Raw genomic sequence first — 25,182 nt, forward strand, 5'->3', positions numbered from 1 at the left:
TATGTTCTCGACGGCGGAACGGGGGACTCTTCAATGGGTATTGTAGTAATAAATATGTAATGGAGTAAGTTTTAAAAATTAATATTTTAGTTTTAAAAATTTTATCAGTTAACCGAATAAACATGAATATTTTTGTTTCAAATGAACGAAATTTGTCTCCGCGAGACGAATTCCCGGAGGAATTCTGGTGATGTTCTCGGAGGAGTTTCTTAAGGAATTCATTGAGGAAATTCTGGAGAAATTCCCAGAAGTGCTTCTGGAGGAGTTCGTGGAGTAATTTCTTAAATAATTCTCGGAGGAAATTGTAATTCTCTGAGGAATTTCTGGAGGAGTTCGCGGAGAATTTTCTGGAGGAATCCCAGAAGGAATATTTAAAGCACCTCTCGGATGAGTTTCTGAAGGATCTCGCAGAGGAGTTTCTGGGGAACCTCAATGAAGAGACCCAGAGGATTGTCTGAAGATATTCTTGGAAAAATTTCTGGAAGAACTACCTGTTAAATTTCTGGAGGAATTTCCGTAGCAATTTCTGGATTTTATACCAGAGGAATTCGTTGAGGAATTCCCGGAGAAGTTTTTGAACACAATGCCGAAAAAATTTCAGCCCATAGCACTTTCTGGAGGTATTCCAAGTTCCAAGTTCCCGGAAAAATTTCTGGAGGAATTTTTAGAAGATTTTTTGGATTAATTTCTGGAAGAGTTTCTTGAGGATTTTTTTATGAATTCTAGGAGGTATTCGTGGATGCGGAGGAGTTGCCGTAGGGATGTAGCTTTTCGAGAGAAATTTCTACGGAACTTTTGATCCAAAGTATGAGGCTAGAGAAACCTTACATGAATTTCGATTTGAAGGAATCCCTGATCTAATCAAAGAAAATAATCCCTCTGAAGAACGCTTCAATCTACTTGCCGAGAACTCTTGGAGCAAATCCTGGATGCACTTCTGCAGGAATTTTGCAAGAATAATTTACGGGTAATTTTATCATCCCTCGGAAAATTATGAGGAATTTCGGAACGAATTCGGTGTAGTGATTCCAGACAGGAATATCCAGAAACTAATACTAGACCCGCGGAAGTATGGTCTACCGAAGCAATTGAAAGAGCTGGGAAACAGTTTCTCGAGAAATCCCCAGTGAAATTTGTTGTGCACATTCCCAATCGATCGAGGCTACGCTACTTTAAACTACGGATAATTTTGTGGAAAACTTTTTCCAGTTCATATTTTTTTTGATTTCTTAGAAAAATTGCTCTCATTTTCTAAAAAAAACTTAGTTTCTACGATGCTTCGTTCTTGAGTTATGATTTTTCGAAGCAAGAAGCGTCAGAAGAAAACAAAAAAACTCCACCTGAGTTTTCCGGGAAAATAGGCGACCCTGAATTTTTCTCAACTTTTTTTTGTTTATATATCCATGAGCCCTGCCTGTGGAAAAAGTTTCATGAAAACCTGAGGCCCTTTCAGAAATTCCTCCAGATATTTGTTATGAAACTTCTCCAAGGATTCTTTCAGAAATTCCTCAAAGGGACTTCTCCAGGAATTTCTTCTTCGTGAATTCTTCCATGGACGTCTTGCAGGGTTCCGATAGTGATTGTTTTAGGGCTTTTTGCAAGATATGCTTCAGGAATTCCTCCTTTTCCGTGATTCCATTATGGATTTTCCAGAGACTCCTTCAATAATTCCTCTAGGTATTTCACCAGACATTCCTCCGAGAATTTCTCCTGGGATATCTTTAGAGATTCCTCCAGTGATTGTTCCAGTGATTTTTTCGAGTATTCTTCCTGGAATTTCTCCAGGGATTCCCAAAGGAAAGTCAACAGAGATCCTTTAAGGTATTTCTGCAAGTGTTCATTCAGAAATTTCTTCAGGGATTCCTCTAGGAATTTCTTCAGGGATTTCTCTAGGAATTACTCCAGGTATTTCACCAAAGACGTCACCAGCAATTACTTTAGAGATTCTTTCAAGAATTTCACCAAGAATTTCCCTAGGTATTCTTCCAACAATTTATCCAGGCAATCTTCCAGAGATTCCTCCTTGGATTCTTTCAGAGATTCCTCTTGGAATTGTTTCAGCGATTCCCCCAGGAGTTCCCCTATCCAGGAATTGCTTCAGGGACTCCCTCCATGAATTCCTTCAGGAGGTCCCCAGGAGTTCTTCCAGGAGTTTCTTTTACTTCAAGAATTCTTCCTGGGATTCCTCCTGAAATTCGTGCAGGATTCATTTCAGGATTTCATCCAGGATTTTCTTCAGGTTCTCCTCGAGAAACTCTTCCAGAAATTACCCCAGGATTTCCTTCATGAATTCTGTCTGCAATTCATCCAAGATTTTTTCCAGGACATTCTTCAGTGATTCCTCCAAGAATTCTTCCAAATTTTCCTCTAGGAATTGCTGCAGGGATTCCTTCAGGAATTCCATCAGGATATCCCCTAAGAATTCCTTCAGGAACTGCTTCAGGGATTGCTCCAAGAGTTTCTCCAAGGATTTAAGGAATTGCTCCAGGATTTTATACAGGAATTCTTACAGGAATTGACTCAGGAATTCCTCCAGGAGTTACCCTAGGAATTTCTTCAGGAATTCTTCCAGGAATTTCTCCAGGAATTTCCCCTGGACATCCTTCAGAATTTATATCAACAATTGCTCTACGAATTTATCCAGGAAATTCTGAAGGCATTCGTTGAGAAATTCTTGTTGGAATTACTTCTTGAATACCTTCAGGATTTTTTCAGGGATTCCTTCAGGAGTTCTTCCAGAGATTACCACAGGAATTGCATCAGGGATTTCTCCACCAATTTCTCCAGAATTTTCCCATGGATTCTTTCAAGAAATCCTTCAAAGATTCCTTCAAGAAATCCTTCAGAAATTCATTCAAGGATTCTTCCAGGAGTTTTTGCAAGGGATTTTTCAAAATTTTCTCCAGGGATTCCTCCCAGAATTCCTTTGAAGATTTTTTTAGAAATTTTCCCACGATTTCTCCAGGAATTCTTCTAGGGATTGCTCCAAGAATTCATCCAGAATTTTTTCAGGAATTCCTGCAGGGTCTCATCCAAGAATTCCTCCAGCAATTCCTCAAGGGATTACGCCAGAAGTTTTTCGTCCAGAAGTTCCTCCAGGAACTTCTCTCAGAATTCTTTTTTGAGATTTGTCCAGGAATTGTTTCAGGAATTCCTACATGAATTTGTCCAGGGATTCCTGCAGGAATTTCTCCAGAAATACTTCCAAGGATCCCTTCAGAAATTTCTCTTGGAATTCCGCAAGAGATGACTTTAGAAATTCCTCTAGGCATTCCTCCCACAATTCCTCCAGGAACTCCAGTAGAAATTTCTCCAAGGATTCCTCCCGAAATTTATCTAGAATTTCCTCTAGGGATTCCTTAAGAGATTTCTTCAGAAACATTTCTGAGGATTCCTTCCAGAATTCATCTAGGAATTCCTCCAGGTATACTTTCAGAAACTCATCCAGAGATTCCTCTGGGAACTCCTTCAGAGATTATACAGGGTTTCGTCCAGGGATTTATCCTGGAATTTCTTCAGGGATTTATCCAGAAATTCTTTCAGGGATTGCTCTAGAAATTCCTCAAATGATTTCTTCTGATATTCCTCTAAAGTTCACTTCATTTCATCCAGGAGTTCCTTCAGAAATGTAAGAAATCATTCAATCATCTTTTCCAGGGATACCAAGAATATCTACAGGATAACTTGAAGATTGTTTTTAATTACGGTAGCGAACCACTTGGGCAACGGCCGGTATTTTGGACACTCTTCGCTATGAGTCAGTCAATTCCAAACCAATTGACTTGAAATTTTGTACACGGCTAGATACTATACGTATCTCATCGCGTTTCAACAATTGTGTCAATTGGTTCAAAATTGGCTGAGTTATAGCAGAAAAGTGCCCAAAATAGGACCCCTGCCGAGATGGTTCCACTTCCCTACTTCAAGAATTTGTAGAAGAATTCCTCCAGCGAATCGTATTGCAAGATAACTATAAAAGGATGCATACTAAAAACACTCGCATCATGGATCCTGTCCAACACACCTACTGCAGCGCTACGATGCCGAATCCGCGGTCCTTCAGTAGAACGGCGAGTATGCGGGTGCTCCCAATGAAGTTGAGAAATCGGCAGTTCCACGTACCGAGTTTCCAATCGCAAGTCCTTTTTGCTCGCTGGGGTCGTTGCCGTTGGTCTCGGTTCGTATTATTCTGTTGCTGATTTTCCGTTACAATGTTTTTTACGGCTGGCTCGTAGGGCCTGACACCAACCCCCTACTTTCCGGAGGACCATAGTGCACAGTTGAGCTTAGAGTCCTTCCCTGGCACTCAGACGTAAATCAGCCGCCCCTAACATGGGGATCAGACGCTGTTGTGAGCCGGTCTTCCTGGAGAACAGACGCTCAGGTTTGCCGAAGCAAACCCCCCCCCCCATCCCCTTCCCTGTCAGCCTACGACCAAAGCTCCCACCGGGGTTGGTTACTCGATCTTCCCTGAGGTTGCTCATAGTTTCCGGCCGGTACCACGTGGAGGTACGGATAGGAGTTGCTGGGCAGAGGCTAGTGGATCACAATGGGATCTGAATTGCGCAGCATACCCAGTAAGGTGGCCCATACTTATATGAAAAACGCGAAGAGATCCAACGTCTGTGAAAAAAGTTATACCCTACGTAAAGTGAGGATAAACTTTTTTGTTGTTTTTCCAATACATGTAAAGGAATAATATCAAAAATGAAATCCCAATACTTTGCCTCACTTTGCCTAGGGTATAACTTTTTTCACAGCCGTCGGATCACTTCGCGGTTCTCGACAAATATCTTTGGCATATAGACACCTACAATAATACAAAAAGGTTTATTTCTTGAACGCTTACAGCGTCACCTAGCGGCAAAATTCGAAAACTTGAAATTTCTGCATACATTTAACCAAGTTTTCCCATACAAACTTCAAGCGTTTTAAGCGCCCCCTTAGGCTCAACCGATTTTGCTCAAATTTTGAACGTAGCTTCTAGAAGTCCAAAACAACTGATTTAAGAGGTAAGACTTGGTATTTTTCGAAATTTTTGTTTTTCATATAAGTTTGGGCCACCCTAATACCCAGCTTTGACCGTGCTAAAAGCGTAAGGATGCTCAAAAATAAAAAAAATAGAAAAATCAGAAACCAAAATTCACAGAATCGCGAATTTAAACGAATCACCTCCCAAAGCATGTTTAAATCGATTTTAGTTTCGTTAAGATCAACATCAATAATTTGGGTATAAGAGGGTTAACACTTCTTGAAATAATACTAATAAGGTCAAGTTAGGTCAATTTGCAAGCTGTCGTTTTAAGGTTGAAATTCTAAAACAAAACAGAGAAATAAGCGCTTATACATTTTCATAATAAAACACGTTCTAATGAAATCATTGTAAAAATTTTGTTTTCATTCTATAAAATTATCACAAACAAACAAAAACACACACAAACAAAACATCATGCATGATATAAATTCGTTCCATGTGGAAATCGTCAAGTCCGCATGAGATGGTAATGCATCAAACGTCAAACGGAAAGGGAAAATGATGCGAGCGCCACCGATGTCCGTTCCTACGAATAGTTAAATCAACCGTTAAAAAAGTATAAACATTGAAGCACAGACAAACAGACGTATTACTTAGAACAAATTGCATTTCAAACTGCCGTCACGAAAGCATAAGCATGCAATGCTTATCATCGCAAAGTGCTCACTTGGTAGCGGTAGTGAGCAAACGAGTAAACAAGTCAAAACGAGTGAGCGATTTACGAGCTATTGTGTATTTGATCTTACCGTTTAAACAATGAACTAAGGGAAATGAGTATAACGAAAAGTTTGTTTCCCTATATTGATGAAGCAAAAAACTGGGTAAGACGTCTGTTTGTCCAAGCAATTACAATGCGATGAATTCATTCGAAACTTACACTAAACTTACCCTTCACTCTTCCCTTCCTTTGCGATTTCTCTTCTTCTCATTTTGTGACATCACCCGCTCCTCCTCTCGCTCCCTTTGTCGTTTGGTGCTTTGGCCCTCGTGGCTATCTAAGTGCCTCTTCAGGTGATCACGCCGCGAGAACGCCATCGGGCAGCCTTCGATTATGCACACATACGGCATCGTTCCATGGTGCTTTTCGGAGTGCCGATCAAGATCAAAGCCATGCCGGTATCTTTTCTCACAACTTTGGCACTTATACGGCTTCATGCTGGGATCGTGGTTCCGGCGATGATCAAGCATGTCCTGCTCAGTGAGGTACGACTTCCCACAGATGGTGCATCGAAATGGTCGGGTTCCCTGATGGTGCCTGTGAAGCACGTGCTGACTGAGATTGGCCGGTCCGGAGAATTTCCTGTTGCAGATTTTGCAAAGGATCTCGGTGCTGTGTGGTTTCTTCTCCTGGATTAGTGTTTTGAGAGCCGGAACTTGGGCGTGGCTCGCTGATGGATCGATGGCTTGAACGGTTTGGGCCGCAAGGGTTAGATGCGTAGCTGCTTGAAGCACTTGAGCATAGCTGAAAGACGGCATGCTGTAGGCCGAACTAGGATCCGATGTATCCAAATCGTCAAAAGTTAGTTGCACTGATGAAAAATATTCTGCGCAAGTCATTCCGGGGGCCGGTTCTGCAGCACTCGATGGCGATATTGTCTCGCTACAAATGCTAGTCGTTGAAGGTGCTGCAATCGTCGGGAAGTCTTGAACTTGTTGGGTCCCCAAACTCTCCGCGTCGGATGTGATCATCATTTGGTTAACTGGGGTTCCCTGACTAGGCACATACATGCAAGGCGGAGTTTGATCCACGATCGCTACGTTTGGCAACTCATTCATGTCTTGGCTTGGCGCAGGCTTGAGAAATACTAGCTGTACGGGTTGCAATTGGTGCAAGACTTGAAGATCACTGCTCGGTTGCGTCTGAATAAAACTTTGCGGCTGGTTATGAGTGCAACCTGCTATAACTGCTAGCTGACTTTCTGGACTTGGCGTGAAACTTTGCCCCGGAACGCGAGTTGAAACGTAACTGAAATTATCATAGCATATTGGAGGTAATGGCACGAGAGTCAGCGTAGCACTACCATATGCAAATTGATCCCCCTGAATAGCATCGCTTGAATTCACGGAACTTCCCTCGAAGACCTGAACTGTTTTGGGAGTAGCATTGTCATCCTTCTTAATGCTTATGTTATAACTTTGTTCGTGAGCCATCGTAAGCGCTTCATTGTCATACCACTGTTTCATCTCAATTAATCGATCTTCGCTAACATCGCTTGTCGGTTTTTCATTGCACCAAATATTGATCATGTTCTCCACATCCTCTAGATGAGGTAAACTATTATCCAATGATGAGCTTTCCATTTTGAACAACACTTTTCCCTGAAACCGAGCGAGCACTATTGCGAATCGTCCCTTAATTCCACAACCATTGGATGATCAAAACTAGAGAATACTGGCAGCATCGGAGCTCATCTGGCATCCATCAGAGCGACTGTGGTATATAATACCTACCTGGTGCTCTTGAGCAAAACTTTTGCGTGCACTAATACTTATAATGAAGCACAGCAAATGACGACGAGAGTGTACTCATCTCTTCTAAGACACCGTGCTTAACCCTCAAATGGAAACCTGGGGTCCATTGGACCCCAGAGCCACTTTGAAGTTATCGCAAACAAGTTTGGATTGACATATCGGCCCCATTTTTACAGTACCTTCAAACTACACCGCGATGAGATATTTGTGCAAAAATACCAATAGTTTCATGGCGTACTACGGATATTTCTCGATGTCAAAGTTGAACCGGGCGATTTTTGGCCCCACGGCACAAATGATTGTCAAAATTGACAAAATTGTTCTGCAAACCAAGGGAAGTCTTATGTTAAATTAACTGAATCGAAATTAGTCCAGCAGATGGCGCTAGTGTGTATTCTAATTAGGGATTGGAAGCTTGAATATCTTGATATTCAAAATGCATAGAATGTTCGTGTCTTCGGCAATAGTTATTTATGTAACGAGTTGCAAAAAGTTGATTTTTTCAGCACGAGTCGTACATTTATCCGACGTGGCTTGCCGAGTTGGATAAATACGAAAAGTGCTGAAAAATCAAGTTTTGCAACGAGTTCCATACAACATTTTATGCAATGATTTTTTTTTATAATGCAACTATTTTTTTATTATGCAACTCATTTCACTTGCATAATGAACCGGTACGGAAAAATAGGTCATTATGATGATACTGAAATGGGTAGTAGAAAATAGAAATTATGATACTGAATTGCATAAAAGTGTGCAATACATCAAAATCTATTTGATTATGATTATAATTATGAAATTATGCTAATGTTTTTCTGCAAGCTGGCGCTAATAGATACATATTCGCTCAGCATCCTAGACACCCTGAGCGACAAACGTCCTCAGAAAGTAAACTTTTTTTGAGGTGAAGGTCTTGATGCAATATGACAAACAATACCAATACTTGTTATTTGATGGTACTTCAGAACTGACTCACCAGGTGGCAAAAGTATAGCTTCAAAGATTACATATGGATAAGACTTTCAAACTACATTTCAAAAATGTAATATACATTTGTTAGGTACTTGATATATCGATCGAGAGAAAATATTCTAAGTTGATGACTTCGGCAGATTTATTTATATGAATGTAATTTTTCAATTTCAATAGATAGATTTTATAGATTTCTGATTTGAAATCATCTCACTAGATGGCGCTCCAGCACAATCAATTAATTTAATCGATATCTCAGTCCAACGAAAAGATATAATTTTGGTATTTTGTGTAAAGATGTTCGTCTGACTAAGCGTTACCCATTGATGCAGTTATTAGTGATTAATACTCCTACCGGGTGACGATGGGGTATATTTTACTGATAACTTTGGCCCAGTGAAAACATACAAACTCGGCATCTTTGAAAAGCTCGCACAAATTATTGAGAGCCAGCTTATCTAACAAAAAAAACATGTTCGAAAACACCTCTTTTGATTCCTTCCAAGGTTTCTTCAGGAATTTTTCTACAAATTCCTTTGGGGAACCGGGTATTTCTCTGGGATTCTCTCAAGATTCTCAACCGGTATCTTCAGGAATTTCTTCCGGGATTTTTGAAGGAACTCCTTCTGGATTTTTTTTTCGAAAATAATACAGGGATTCTTTCAGTGATTGTTACCAGGGTTTCTCCAGGGCTTTATCGAGAAAATCCACTTATCCTCTGGATTTTGTTTTCAAAGAATTCCTCCAGGGATTGTTTAAGGAACTCCACCAGCGATTCAACTAAAATTTCATAGAAGGATCCCTCGGAATTCCTCCCATGATGCAAGAATTTCCCCTGGCAGTCCTCCAGGAATTGCAGCCGGGATTCCTCTAAAATATAAAATTTAAATGCTAACTAGCACCACTATATGTTTGGGTTGTGCGACGTCATATCCTATTGGTGCTCTCTAAATTTACTATAAAAAATCTCTATAAATAATAAGCATCCCGATGTACGACAGATACAGGGGATACTCAAAATAACTGGGACAAGCAAAATTTTCACTTTTCAAAAAATGTTCAACTTGCTGTAACTTTTCGAAAAGGGCATCAAATATTCTCATTACATTACTGTAAGCTAATCAACTAGTTGTGTATCAGTGGTCAAAATTTGGGAAGGATTGGACCATTCTACACAAAGTTATAAAGGTTCTAGAAAAAGGTATAATTTTCCTATAGCCAATTTTGAGCTGCTATATCTCCGGATTCAATTAACCGAATGCAATGAAATTTTGATCATTTATGGCTTAAATAATGAACTTTAAAAAAACAGTTGACTTAATTTGAAATTATTAATAAGAAAAAAAGTTATGGCGATTTCATTTATTCCATGTTTTTTTCAGTAAATTTATCTATTTGTTAAATGCATCCCATTATTTTTTCAATTTAATGAAGGCTATTTGGTTGCTCTTCTTTGAAGCATAAATATATTCAATTCAATTAGAGGGAATTTAAATGAACTATAATTACTATTTCGAATTTTGAAACGATGATGAAGTTTTGGAAAAATTGGTGTTATATTAGAAAAATATTCTAATCGAAATAATTTTCTTTCGTGTGAAGAATTTTAAGTTTAGTCAAATGTTTTTAATAGCTCATTATATGAGTCATAAATGATCAAAATTTCATTGCATTCGGTTCATTGAATCCGGAGATATAACAGCTCAAAGTTGGCTATCGGAAAATTATACCTTTTTCTAGAACCTTTATAACTTTGTGTAGAATGGCCTGATCCTTCCCAAATTTTGACCTCTGATACACAACTAGTTGATGAACTTACAGTAAAAATTTGAGAATATTTGATGCCCTTTTCAAAAAGTTACAGCTGGCTAAAATTTTCGAATTTAGCGTTACGTATTATTCGAATGAACCCAAAGAGACATCACAGACAAACAGATGTAACACTGAAGAAATTAACATCTCAGGGCTTACAGATGATGAACCGTTTGATTTGATACTTTGCCACAAGACGGCGCTAGTGAACATGAACATATTATATGTAATATATCTCAGGATCCTGATTACTTAGAAAGATAGTGTCTTTGGAGTTGTTCGGTAGGTTAAACATTCACAGTTGATGAGCCATTTGATTTGGGAGATGTGCCATTAAGTGGCGCTAATGAGCATGTACAGTTTATACAGGGGATAGTCAAAATAATTGGTACAAATACGAATTCCCGAATAAACTGATACGATTCAAGATGACACATTGCGTTAGAAGGTGTAATAAGGAAAGTGGGGATAAACACGAGTGGAACGATTTTCACGAAGTACGTTTAGCTGCTTGGGATCGCTGATGATATTGATATTATAGCTCGTATTTTTTTTTATTACCGAACACTTTGGGCCCAAGGCTCTCCGATTTTCATGAAAATTCACCAGTGCTAGAGGTCGTGGATATATGATCATATAAATATGAAATTCAAAAAAAAAAATAATCATTTTGGACTATTTTGCCGAAAAATGCTAGATAAAATTTCACGATTTTTCAAAATTTTGTAAAACATCCCAAACTTCAAAAAATCATATCTCAAAAACTATGCATCGTAGAACATACTTCTTTGGTGAAATCAACGCCAAATTACTCAGCAATCCAATAAAAATACAATGAGAAAAAACATTTTCAGAAAATTTTTCACCATAAAGAAAAAAAAAAAACGATTGAAAATGCTGATAAAAGTACTGTTGGGGAATAGTCCTTCGCCGGGAATCCTTCGATAGCCGAGCAGTGGAAAAGCGGTTCCAAACCCCAACACGAATCCATCTAAAGGAGGGGACGGGTTATTTTGGTCCATCAAAATGGACAATCCATTTGCTTCGGAACTTGTTTCTTCACGTTGGTACAAACAACGACACTCGCGGTTCCATACAAACTACATTTTATTTTACATTACAAGTACTGTCAATTTACATTTATTTACACAAAGGAATATACATTTAACATATTAACCCATCGAGCGATCGCGCTGTTGTATTTTGTACAACACGTTGAAAAAAACTCGCTTTTTGTACTCAGCATTAGCGTGATGCTGACGCAGGTAGTCAACCGCGCGAGTTACGGAAGGTTAAAAATTGTCCTAGTCCATCTAACCCCGACCGTTGGCTAGTGGGTACTAAAATCTAAACCTATTCTCATGAACCCCCATAAGGCCTGTCGATCATATGGTCATCATGAAATCTCTCCCAATTGAGAGCCATAAGTGTTAATGTGTAATGAGGTCCTATTCGAATATTTTTTTGTGGAGCGGACCTGGTGTGGTGGTTAAAACACAAGACTATCACGCCGAGGACCTGGGATCGAATCCCACTCCCGACATACTCACACAATGTGCATAGGCGCCAACTTAGGGGGGGCAAGCATGGTTTTGCCCCCCCAATATTTGACGATTTTTACTGATTTTTCGATTTTCCCATACAAAAAATCAGAAAAACCAGGCTTTGCCCCCCCCCCCCCCCCCCAATAATTTGACCAAGTTGGCGCGTCTGACAATGTGGGTTCTTCCTTCGGAAGGGAAGTAAAGCGTGGGTCCCGAGATGAACTAGCCTAGGGTTAAAAATCTCGTTAATACAGAAAAAAAAAAACAAAACTATTCGAACAATTGTGTAGGGTGTGTAACTTTCTCACAGCAGTTGCAGCTGTTCAGGGTTGTAGTAAGTGGGTAACGTTACTCCCGAACAGTACCGTCTGTATTTACCATAGATTTTTTTCAATAAAATTTTTCTAAGCGCAAAAACTAATGTTCTTTCTTTCATTCTTTGATGCCAAAATGGAATCTCTTACCGTTTTAGAGATATAGCCGAAAAACCAACGGCCAGTCGCTATATTTTCATCGGAAGTCATATAACAACAGCGGCCGTTCACTTGTTGCAACATATTTGCTTTGCAACGAGCAAATGACAGACGGTGATTGCAACATGATAATTTCACGACTTCCACCTCGAAACTTCATTTTGTTCGAAAATACACTTCTGTTCTGTGCTTTCGCGGAGGTTTTACAGGAATTTAAGAGGCGTTTCAAAGCGTCTCAAGGCGTTTCGGGGCGTTTCGGGGCGTTTCATGCGATTCAGGAGGTTTAGGGGGCCTTGAGGGAGCTTCAGAGTCTCGCAAGTGAATTTCACGGAAGTTTCATGAGGGTTTCAGAGGCGTTTCAAGGCGTTTCAATGCGTTTCTGGGCATTTCAGAAGGTTCCGGTAAATTTAAAGGGGCTTAAGAGACTCGCAGGTGAATTTCACGTAGGTTTCATGAGGGTTTCAGAGGCCTTTCGAAGCCTTTAAGGGCGTTTCAATGCGTTTCAGGAGGTTTCACATGGGTTGTAGGGGGCTTCAGAGGCTATCAGGTGAATTTCATGGAAGTTTTGTAGGGGTTTAAGAGGCGTTACAAAGCAATTCAAAGCATTTCAGGACGTTTCAAGGGATTTCAATGGGTTTCAGGGCGGCCCAGGAGGATTCAGGAAAATTTAAGGAGACTTCAAAGGCTCGTAGGTGAATTTCTCGTAAATTTCATAGGGGTTTCAGAGGCGTTTCAAAGCATCAAAGCGTTTCAAGAGGATGTAGAGGGCCTCAGATGCTCATGGGGTTTCATGGGGGTTATGGAGGCATTTCAAGGCGTTTCAATGCGTTTCAGGGTGTTTCAGAGTGGTTTCAGGGTGGCACGCATACCAGGAACCTATGTATTATCGAACTTGCATGAACCTAAAATCTTTTTCCATAGGGTTTTAGCTTAGGATGTAACCTTTCAGAAAAGCCTTAGTTCAAAATATTCTATCGGTGAAAATTGAAATAAATCAAGTTTGAAGATTTGCTATCAAATGAGGAATATCCAGGGCATAATTTTGTTGATCATCCAGAACTGCAAACAACTAGGCGTCGTGCGTGACCTGTAACATACCCGATGGCCTCTTCTTAGGTTTTTGAATATTATATTCACTTGTCATTTCTCCGGTATATGTGTTATATGATCAGCCCAAGGGGGTCTGCCGTGATTAATTAGCTCTTTTCTGAATTAGGTGGGCTTCGTGGTCGTGCGATTAGTGGTGTCAAATGTTTAAGTGGTGTAAAAAAGTCTTGGAGTGAGAGTCGGAAAAGCTTGGAAAGAAAAAAATCCTAACTGGGTTCTGTGTGTAATTTGGTGGTAGTAATGTTCAGTTTGTTCAGCCTTTGGCTGAAGACGGTGTGAATTGCCATATTTGTTTAATATTTTACCCTTCCGTAACTCGCGCGGTTGACTACCTGCGTCAGCACCACGCCAATGCTGAGTACAAAAAGCGAGATTTTTTCAACGTGTTGTACAAAATACAACAGCGCGATCTCTTGAGGGTTAAACAACATGAACATTCGCCGGCACGATTTCCCAACTTCTTTACCCCTACCACATTATCGCAACAGTTTTTTAATCACATTTTTTTTATGTGATTAGCTTGGTAGCTTAAACTATGCCATCATTCTGCTAATAATTGAGTGAAAAACAAATGAGAAGATTAAACGAGAATAACAATGTGTATGTGGTGAGCCACACGGTATACAAGAAGACGAGGCACGCCATTTATCTGTGTAAACTTCAATTTTTGAAGTCAACTTGGGACGTCATCCTTATCGTCCTTTTACGTGGGTGTAACTGATGAAGAACAATTGATCGTATTGCCTTTGCACAATTTAAATTACGTATTATGTAAAATGTTTGTCACACAATAAAGTCTCTTTTTGACTGTATCTTGTTTTTAAGTTTTAGCCTGATAAATGCTTTGGAATTCTTTTTTATTATATGGATCTATTTACCATGAATGATGTTCAAATAGTTGATTTTATTGTTTCAAAACATTCATTACAGTACAGTATTCAATTTGATAAAATGTTTTCAGACCTATTTGAAATTTTGATTTCATATGTCGGAACAAAAGAACGTGTTTTGCAGGTGCAGTGTAACAGGGTTGGTCTTAAATATCCCAAGGATTCCCAAGACATTTGCTCATGCGTATAGCTAGAGCGCAAATGCGCATACCAGGCCAAATGGCCCCTCAGCTTTAATGTCTAGCGTGTTTGTTTTGCTTTACTGACAACGCGCTCGGATTCATATTCCGACATGAACTGTAAGGTCGTCTTCAGTGTCCCATACTTGATTCGACTAGAAGATTTTCTTTCACTTACAGTTTCACTAACACACTCAGTTATTTTATCAAATTTTGAAAAACTGGTTCATAACATAAACATTTGTTTTACGAATATTGAGTTTTACAATCAAAGCCTCACGAAATCTATTGCAAGGAACCCATATACGGCAAATTTTAATATTTTTACAGTTCTCAAACATTATTTAAAAAACCCGATTTAATCCACCTATGGTGAACAAAACCCTTCTTACACTTATTAAAACTATTGTTGTTTTATTTGTATTTAACATATTTATTTTGTGTGATGGACCAAAAGTTCTAGAAAATATTCTAGATTTGGCATCTAGTGGATTGGTTTCCAAAATAGCATCATGGACCATGGACTAAACTACCAGAAATGCCAGACACCTTCTAGAATCTTGTGTGAAATTTTTAAAAATAGCTTACATATTCGGGAATAGTGTATCTTTTGTTAACTGCCAAAAGAACTTGAATCGATTAACAAATGGATAAGAAAATCAGCGAGATACACTTTGGCTAATATCTTTTAATCAGTCGAATATATTAGCTCCGAAGTATTGATATTCATGGTTATGGTGGACATAAATAATATATCTTCTTCTTCTTCTTTTTGGCTCTACGTCCCCACTGGGACTTTGCCTGCCTCGCTTCAAATTAGTGTTCTTTGAGCATTCCCACAGTTATTAATTGAAGGGCTTCCTTTGCCTGCCATTGAATGAATTTGTATATTGTGAGGCAAGTACAATGATACACTATGCCCAGGGAGTCGAGAAATTTTTTCCCGACCGGAACGGGAACCGAACCCGCCGTCTCCGGATTGGTGATCCATAGCCTTAACCACTAGGCTAACTGGAGAAATAATATATCTACTATGCTAATCAGTTTTGGAATTAGCTAGTTATTTTGGCTGTCCAGTTCTTGCATTTTTCCCACAATACATAATTTCAAAGCTTTCATTTAACATATTGTTAGTTTTCATAGAATTCCTGTTTATTTGTTATTCATAACTTTATTGAAAACAAAAACCTGCTAGTATATGTACACTTTATATGAGGTCAGCATTGATTATTGAAAAATAATTTACCATAGACTGGTCAAAAACTAATGCAAGATAACAAGTGAATATAATAATATAAAAGAATTTATTGAAATACTCTTCGTAAGATATCTCAGTAATCAAATGTCGAATCAAAATAAAATTTCAGGGCCTTTTACAAGGATATTGTAGCTTTCATTTGGTGCTTAGAGAACCCAAATCGGTTGACAGACGGCTGAGATACTTATTATGGTACCCTTGGTCAAAAATCTCTCAAAAAGTTAACCTGTATTACTCCCAAGTAGTCTTTGAAAGATATCTCGGTAACCAAATGTCCAATCCTAATGAAATTGTATAGGGTTCTACTAGAATGTTGTAGCTTTCATTTGGTGCCAGGAGAACCGAAATCGGTTTACAGACGGCTGAGATATTTATTATAATGCACTTGGTCAAAAATCTCAAAAGGTTTAGTTGTATAAATCCTAAGTACTCTTCGGAAGATATCTCTGTAACCAAATGTCCAATCGAAATAAAATTTCTGGGCGATCTACTAGGATGCTGTAGCTTTCATTTGGTGCCAAGAGAACCCAAATCGATTGATAAACGGTCGAAATATTTATTATGATACACTTGGCCAAAAATCATAAAAAGTTTAAATGTATGACTCATAAGTACTCTTCGAGAAATATCTCGGTAACCAAACGTCCAATCGAAAAAAAATTCAATAGCGTTCTACTAGGATGTAGTAGCTTTCATTTGCTTCCAAGAGAACTCAAATCGGTTGACAGACGGCTGAAAACCTGCGTGACTTTTTTTTGTAACGCACATACACACACACACACATACACACATACACACACACACACACACATACAGACATTTGCTCAGTTCGTCGAGTTGAGTTCATTGGTATATGAGACTCGGCCCTCCGGGCCTCGGATCGAAAGTCGGTTTTTCGAGCGATATTTATACCCTTCTTATGGGTGTAAGAAGGGTAAAAAATGAAAACAAATCACTACCATGCAAGCATTTGGGTTGGCGAAGGGACTAAATTACATGCTGAGTACACTCATGGAATTCAAAACATAAAAATAAACATGGCAAATAATACCCAAATGATCATATATTAACAGTAAAACTATCAATCTCTTTCATTAGAATTTATCAAATCAATAAAAAAATTTTACCTTCCGATTATTACAGCATCACGGTTAAACGTATAACATGCAAGTTTGTTTAAACGAGTTGTACAAAATACAACAGCACGACTTCTGAATGGTTAAATCAAAGAACTCTAACCATATTGCGACATTTGCACCCATTTAGACTCGGCCAGAATTCATTATTATCACAGTCGACCATAAGACTTCACAAAGGATAATGTACACAAGTTAAGTTCGCTTGAGTTCATGGCAGGGTCGTTGGTTGCATAACAATTACACGGAATTAATGTGAAATGTCGCTGACAAATGATAATTTAGTGGATTTTCAAATTATTACAGAAATCTAAACAATGATGAGAGACCCAATAGTATCATTTTTTGCATGAATATCCATCCAAACCATTAATCTAGCTCATAATTATTAATCATTTGTAAAGTGTTACTTCAAGAGTCGTGCAATATAATGTTCATGTTGTGGTTCACAGGAAAAATGCGCTTGTACGGCAGACTTCCTTGGGCTGGTTATATCAATCGGATGCCGGAAGATTATTGACGTTTTTTTCTTTTTCAAAGAGCCAAGGTAGGTGTTGGGCTCGTAATCGGTTACAAAAATGACACATAACTGTATGCAACTACGTATCCAGAATATAATGTGACTAAACGTTCTGAACAACTAACGGTGTTTGACTAACAACCGGGTTATTTGGAAATAAATTATCTATTTGGCATAGATTGACGACGTAAATGTGAGTCCGTAAAGTAATGTATAAGGCAGGTATGCTTTATATAATAACATATTAGGAATGGATTGACTACGAGACCCTACGGATATTTCTGAGCATAACAAAACGTCAAAATTAAGCTCTGAATATACCTCATTTGATAAAAAATCTTCAAACTTGATTTATTTCAATTTTTGCCGATAGAATATTTTGAAGCAAGGCTTTTCTGAAAGGTTACACCATAAACTAAAACCCTATGGAAAAAGATTTTAGGTTCATGCAAGTTCGATAATACTTAGGTTCCTGGTATGCGTGGGTGGTTCAGAGGCTCTCTTGTGAATTTGTGAAGATTTCATGGGGGTTGTAGAGGCGTTGCAAAGCGTTTCAAGGAATTTCAATGCGCTTCAGAGCGGTTTCAGGGGAATATAGAAGCCCTCTTGATAGAATATAGATGCCTGAGGCTGTATGGATATAAACCTCATTCTTAATGCACTTAGATACAACTAGTAGCCCTCGTAGATTTGATGACCTATACTCCAGGGAGTTCTCGGAAACCCATAAAGAATCTTTGAACTCATAACCTGAGGTTGTGTGAGTACTAAATACGTTAGTAGATCCAATGGCTTATACTCAAGGAAGTTATTGGAGATCCTCAAACTGACAACGAACTCATCACTTGACAGCATATAGTTGCATGAGGCTATACAAGCCTAAAGTGCATCCATAATACTGAAGTTTTAGTACATATATTAGTGAACATTTCGTTAGAAGACAACCTTTTAGTTGCACTTCAGATAAGGGCGTTATTAAACTTCGAAACAATGGACATTTTATTCACATAATTTCTAACTTCTTTAATTGGCATCACTGCATATTTTGCGTGTTGAAGAGGGTGGTGTAACAGTCATCTGCGGTGTCACCACCCGCCGTTGGATGGAGACGCAAGTACCTTATAAAAATGGGATAGTTGGGATTGTAAATATTATTGCGATATTACTTTAGAAAAACTTGGTATCTTCGGCAAAAATATTAGCATGGTCAAGAGCTATCCAGTGATGAACGTAGAAGGACTTTTTTCCTTCATGTTTCGACATATCATGAAATTTGAGGTGTCGTACGGCAGATTTTGACAATATTTCAGAAATGACCACTTCCCTACGGCCTTCCGGAATAGTTCGGATGTAGCCAGACCGATCCCAAGGGGCCATTAGGGCCTAGTATGACTATTTCTTATGCTTAAACATCATGAAGTTTGAGGTATCGCATGATTGATTTTGACAATGTTGTGGTAATTGCCACTTTTGTCACATTCCTGGGGGCACCCGGAACATTCTAGGTAAGGTACCCCGGGGCAAGTGAGAATCCGGGGCAAGTGAGACCTACAGCTATAACTTTTTTTATTTTTTATTTTTAAGGCAAACATTCTTCATAGAAAACATAGGTATCACACCAACGGATACTTTGAATTCAAAAATTGTTATTGTTCTCACCATAAAGAGACCATATATGTTATTGTTGTTCATATGTAATTTTCAATTCACCAAGTGAGATTAACGTACCCTACTACATTCGTCGTTTAAAAATAGAATAACAAATAAAGTAAAACTTTTTCAGTTTCAGGATAATATTTGGAGTGCTTGCAAATTATTTTAAGCGAAAAAGCTGTGATTTATTTTCATTTATTACCTTTTGTTAACTGCTCTCACTTACCCCAGTGCATTTCAGCATCTGGGGCAAGTGAGACCTATTAGAGTAAGCAAACACAATTTCATAGTTTGATCTCGCTTTCTTCAGACTAAGTCGAAATTCACATAAAAGTGAAGTAAAAATAGTCGCCTTAAGTTAATCGTTGAATAATACTTAATTACTTCTATTTTGATGATGAAGCTATTGTTTAAAATAACGAAGTCTACGATAGAACATATTTTTTCAAAATTACCTATTTTTCATATTTTAGTTCAAGCAAATTCTATTATTTTTCCGTTTTTCGTTGCATAATGAGTATTTCTGAATGTTAAGGAATCGGCCATAAAGTATCAGAAAATTGAAAAACGACTTACTCGGAGTTTACGATTAAAAAATCTTTATTTAATGATCGTAATATTATGGTAAGGGAAAACATAACATCTGTAAATGTTGAAAAACCTTTTGGCGAGACTCATCAACTACGTAATATGAAAAGCACGAGATGCTAGAGGTCAATCATTTTTTTTCTCAGTGATTCGTTATTATATGTGTTACGTAATTTATGCACGATACCACAAAACTTTTCCAACATAAATCGCTAAACATAGTTATTCGCATAATAATTTATGCTACCTTACATATATGCAGCAACTATATTAAGCTATTATTACAAAAAATCCGAATAGGTCCCACTTGCCCCGTGATACGGTGTAAATGAAGATCTGTTCCACTTTTCATAATATGCATAATATACAGAATTCAAAAATTTTGAAACAGTTTTAATGCCTATTACTAAGAAGAAATATACCAACAATGTCTTTTAGAACCATTGGAATTATAAAATTATTTATGTTTAGAATTTTTTGACTTGACAAAACCAAACTAGCATTTTTTTAGGTCCCACTTGCCCCGGGGTACCTTATAGCCAGGTCGTTCCCGAGGGGTCATAAGAGCCTTGAAGGACCCTCCATGTTTTGACAAATCATGAAGTTTGAGGTGCCGCACGATTGATTTCACCAATGTTGTGGAAATGGCCATTTTGACTTCTTTTCTGGAGGCATCCGGCACTGTTGCCCAAAGTTTTGCTCAAACAGCTTCAAATTAGGCAAGGAATCATAATACCCACGCTTTTTGCACCATTTCTTTGCAGAAACGGAGAATGGACCTTCTCACCATACAAAAATTCAGTTCATTACTACAAATCTAGTACTACACCGAACGTGCCCCATTAATGTTTTAGTTTTAGGGTGACCAAAAATTTCATTAAGCTTTTTCCAAACATTAAAGTGACTTGAACTTTTTAAAATGTTTTCGTAATACTCTTTCCTTCTTCGGTTTTTAGCGGAATTTACTTTTTTTGAGTCGTGTTCTAAAATTCCAGCACACAGATCGAAAAAAGAGTGTAAAATTCTGTGACATATAATGCGCATAGTTGGAGCGTGGGATATCACATAAGTTTACATGGCAAACCATGTAAATGTTATGAAATATCATGTAAACTTTCGTTAAATATTATGTAATTCAGCATGACTCAGAATATTTGCATGACATATAACACAAATTTTCATGGCATATCATGTAAACCATCATAGCATGAAGTTAACATGACTAAAATGAAGTAAACATGACTTGTAAACCTCATTATTTTTTAGCTGTGCAAAATGCGCATCATCGGCACTAGCGTGCGCAGGGTTCTTGCTTAGGGGGGGCACTATAATAATGGTGCAATATATGTATGATCATGGTGCAAAATAGAATGATGGTGTTACACGCAATATGAATTCCCAAGTAGGGGTTTCAACATGTTGTGGTGCCAACATCACCAAGTACTTCATATTGGGATTCTAGAGAAGGCTTCGGATGGTAATGATTTCAAGGCAATACGAAACTTAAGTCATTATCTCGACTCTTATAAAATTTTATAAACGTATCAAATACAATGGAGAATATCTTGAAAATTATCAATTATAGAAAAAAAAATATTGTCGTTGTGAAAGAATTTTGATCCTAGACAATTAATGATGCTAGGAGAATGTCAGAACTCCTAGATAGAAAATTTTAATCGGAATCCATATAGCAATCTACAGAGATTCCTCCAGGATTTCTCCAAAGATTCGTGCATGAGTTCCTCCAGGAACTCTTCCAATAATTCCTTTAGAAATTCCTTCAGGAAGTCTCATATATTTCTCCAGAAATTCCTCAAATAATTCCTCCAGGAATTCCTCCAGTAAATACTCCAGGAATTCTTCCAAAATAACCTCCAGGAATTCCGCCTGAAATTTCTTCTAGGAAAAATCCACTAGAAATGTCTGCCCCCAATATTTCCTCCAGGGATTCCTCTAGGAGTTGCCCCACGGAATCCGCCAGAAAATTCAAAAGGAATTTCTGAAGAATATCTTCCTGGAATTCCTTGAGAAATTCCTCCAGGAGTTCCTTCAGAAAATTATCCAGGAAATTCTCAACGAATTTCTTCAGGAATTTCTTCAGGGACTCATCCATGAATCATTTCAAAAAATCCTTCTTAAATTCCTCAACAAATTCTTCCGGAAATTTCTCGAAAAATAACGCCAGAAATTCCTACAGGAATTCTTAAAAAAATCCTCCAACAATTCCTCATGAAATTCCTCCAGGGATTTCTCCAGAAAATCCTCTAGGAATTTCAGCCAGAATTTCTCCAGAAAATCCTAAAAGAATGTCTCCCGGAACTCTTCCAAAAATTTCGCGAGGAATATCTTCAGGAAATCCTCCACAGATTCCTCCAGTAGTTTCTCCAGAATTTTTTTCCAGGATTTTTTTTCAGGAATTCTTTCAGGGATTCAATAATGAATTTCTTCTGAAATTCCTCCAGATATTCCTTTAGAAATTCCTCGAGGGGTTCCTTCAGACATTTCTTTAGATATTCCTCCAATATGCAACCAGTGATTTCATTCAGGAATCCCTCCACGGATTCCTGCAGAAAATCCTAAAGGAATTTCTTCCAAAACTCTTCCAGGAATACCTCCAAGCAGTCCTCTAGGAATTTCTTTAGGATTTTTTCCAAAAATTTCTTAAGGAATTTCTCCAAGGATTCATTACTGAATTTCTTCAGAAATTCCTCAGAAACTTCTTCCATAGATTTAATACTTAATTCCTTCAGAAATTATTCTAGGAGTTCTTTCATACATTTCTCCAGGAAGCCTCATATATTTCTCCAGAAATTCTTCAAATAAATCCCCCAGGACCTCCTCCAGTAAATACTCCTAAAATTCCTCCAGAAATCCCTCCTGACATTTTTCTAGGAAAACTCCTGAATGTCTGTCTGTCAGAATTCCCCCAATATTTCCTCCACGGATGCCACCATAACATGCTAAAGGAATTTCTCACGGAATTCTTCCAGGTATTCCTCAAGAAATTTCTCCAAGGATTTTTCCATGGATTACTTCAGGGAATTCTCAAACAATTTCATCAGAAATTCCTTCATGGATTTCTTCAGAAATTCCACAAAAAATCCTCCAGAAATACCACCAGGAATTCTTTCAGACATTTGTCGAGGAAGAACTCCTGAAATTCCTCCAGCAGTTCCTCCAGGAATTCCTCCAGAAAATCCTCTAGGAATTTCTGCCTGAGTTCCCCAAGAATGTCTCCCGGAACTCTTCCAAGAATTCCTCGAGGAATTCCGCAAGGAAGCTGCCCAGGAAACCCTCCACAGATTCCCTCAGGAATTTCTTCAGGATTTTTTTCAGCAATTTATTCAATTCATTCATAAATTTCTTTAGAAATTCCTCAAAAAATTCCACCAGGTATTCGTTCAGAATTTGCCCCAGTAGTTCCTTCAGACATTCCTCCAGAAATTCCTCCAAGATGCCTCCAGAGATTTTTCCCCGAAATACATCCATGGACTCCACCAGAAAATCCTAAAGTAATTTCACCCGAAGCTCTTCCAGGGATTCCCGGAGTTCCTCGAATGATTCCGCGAGAAATTCCACCAGGGAATTCTCCACGGAAACCCCTAGGAATTTCTCTAGGATTTTATTCCTGAAATTTCCTCAGGAATTCCTCCAGGGATGCAATAATTGATATCCTCAGAAATTCCTCCAGATATTCCTTCAGAAATTCCTCGAGAAGTTCCTTCAGGCATTCCTATATTAATTTTCCAGGAAGCCTCATATATTTCACCAGAAATTCCTCAAATAATTCCTCTGGTAAATACTCCAATAATTCCTCCAGAGATTCCTCCTGAAATTTTCTTTTAGGAATGACTGTCAGAATTCCTACAATATTTCATCTAGGGATTCTTCGAAGAGTTGATCCTCGCATTCCTCCAGATAATCCTAAATGAAACGGAACTCTTCCAGGAATTCCTCCTAGAATTCTTCGAAAAATTCCCTCCAGGAAATTCTCAAGGCATTTCTTCAGGAATTCCTCCGAGGATTCATTCATGAATTTCTTCAGAAACTCCTCCAGGGATTCCTCTAAAAAATCCTCTGGGAATTTTCACCACAACTACAGGGATTTCTCCTTGCATTCCTCAAAGAATTCCTCAAGAACTTTATCTATAAGTTTCTCAAAGAGTTCCTGCAGGGATTCGTTAAAAAATTTCTTCAGAAATTCTTTAAAAAATCCTGCAGAAATTCCTCCAGAAATTCCTTCAGAAATTTCTCGAGGAGTTCCTTCAGAAATTTCTCCATGGAGCCTCATATATTTCTCCAGAATTTCCCCAAATTATTCCTCCAGTAAATACTCCAGAAATTTCTTCAGAATTACCTCCAGGAATTCCTCCAGAACTACCCCCAGGAATTCCTCCAGAGATTCCTCATGAAATTTCTTCTAGAAAAAATCCTAGGAATTTCTTCTAGAAAAAATCCTAGGAATGTCTGCCAGAATTTCTTCAATATTTCCTTCCGGGATTCTTCAAGGAATTGCTCTACAAATTCCTCCAGAAAATCCTAAAGAAATTTCTCCCGGAACTCTTACAGGAATTCCTCCTGGAATTTCTCGAGCAATTCTTCCATGGATTCCTCCAGGACATTCTACAGAAAATTCTCAAGGAATTCTTCAGGGATTCATTCCTTCAACGATTTATTCATGAATTTCTTCAAACATTCAGCCAGATATACCTCCAGGAATTACTCCAGAAAATCCTCTAGGAATTTCTGTCAGAATTCCTCCAGAGAATCTTAAAGGAATGTTTCCCGGAACCCTTCCAAGAATTCCTCCATGGATTCCTCCAGGAATTTCTCCAGGATTTTTTTTCAGAAATTCCTCCCTCCATGGATTCCACCAGAAATTTCTCAAGGCACTCATCCAGGGATTTCTCCAGGAAATCCTTCACGGAATCCTCCACATAATCCTAAATCAATTTTTCCTAGAACTCTTCTAGGAATTCCTCCAGGGATATTTCCATGGAATCCTCATGAAATACCTCCAAGGATTCCTCCAATATTGTCTCCAGGGATTCTTCTAGAAATTCCTCGACTAATCCTCCAGAAAATCCTAAAATATTTTTTTCCGGATCTTTTCCGGGAATTTCTCTAAGAATTCCTCCAGAGATTTCTTCATGAATCCCTCCGAAATTTCTTCGGGAATTCATCCATGAGTTTCTTCAGAAATTTCTAAAAAAAATCCTTTATTATTTCCTCGAGAATATTCCTCCAGGAAGCTTTAAATATTTGTCCAGAAATTCCTTAAAGAAGTCATCCAGGAATTTCTCTAGTTATTCCTCTAAGAATTCATAAATAAATGCCTTTAAAAAAACCTAGAGGAATTTATCCAGAAATATCTCCCGGAATGCAAACATGGATTCTCCCAGAAATTTCTTCAGAGATTCCTGAAGCAAATCATCCAGGAATTTCTCCAGGAATTCCTCCAGGAATGTTTCGCAAAAAATACCTCAAAGAATTCTTTCGGGAATTCCTCCAGAAATTCCTCCATTCATTCCTTCAAAAATTTC

The 25,182-nt window shown here is 38.3% G+C and overlaps 3 protein-coding genes across 19 annotated transcripts in view; 1 reads left to right on the forward strand and 2 right to left on the reverse strand.

Annotated features, from left to right (window-relative positions):
- The window catches only part of LOC109424083 (uncharacterized), a 638,365-nt gene that overhangs the window by 387,470 nt on the left and 225,713 nt on the right, over nucleotides 1-25,182 (forward strand). The gene's annotated exons all lie outside the window — the stretch shown is intronic.
- Nucleotides 1-25,182, reverse strand: part of LOC109416279 (sal-like protein 3) — a 50,457-nt gene that overhangs the window by 7,513 nt on the left and 17,762 nt on the right. The gene's annotated exons all lie outside the window — the stretch shown is intronic.
- Nucleotides 5,377-7,782, reverse strand: LOC109416282 (zinc finger and BTB domain-containing protein 42). Its single transcript, XM_029880226.2, has 2 exons — nucleotides 5,924-7,782; nucleotides 5,377-5,561 (listed from the first exon to the last, which is right to left on the reverse strand). Exon 1 carries the CDS (start codon nucleotides 7,334-7,336, stop codon nucleotides 5,927-5,929), a length of 1,410 nt encoding a protein of 469 aa, XP_029736086.1. The 5' UTR covers nucleotides 7,337-7,782; the 3' UTR covers nucleotides 5,377-5,561; nucleotides 5,924-5,926.

The sequence above is a fragment of the Aedes albopictus genome, chromosome 3 (genome assembly GCF_035046485.1).
Source record: "Aedes albopictus strain Foshan chromosome 3, AalbF5, whole genome shotgun sequence".
NCBI classification, from domain to species: Eukaryota; Metazoa; Arthropoda; class Insecta; order Diptera; family Culicidae; genus Aedes; species Aedes albopictus.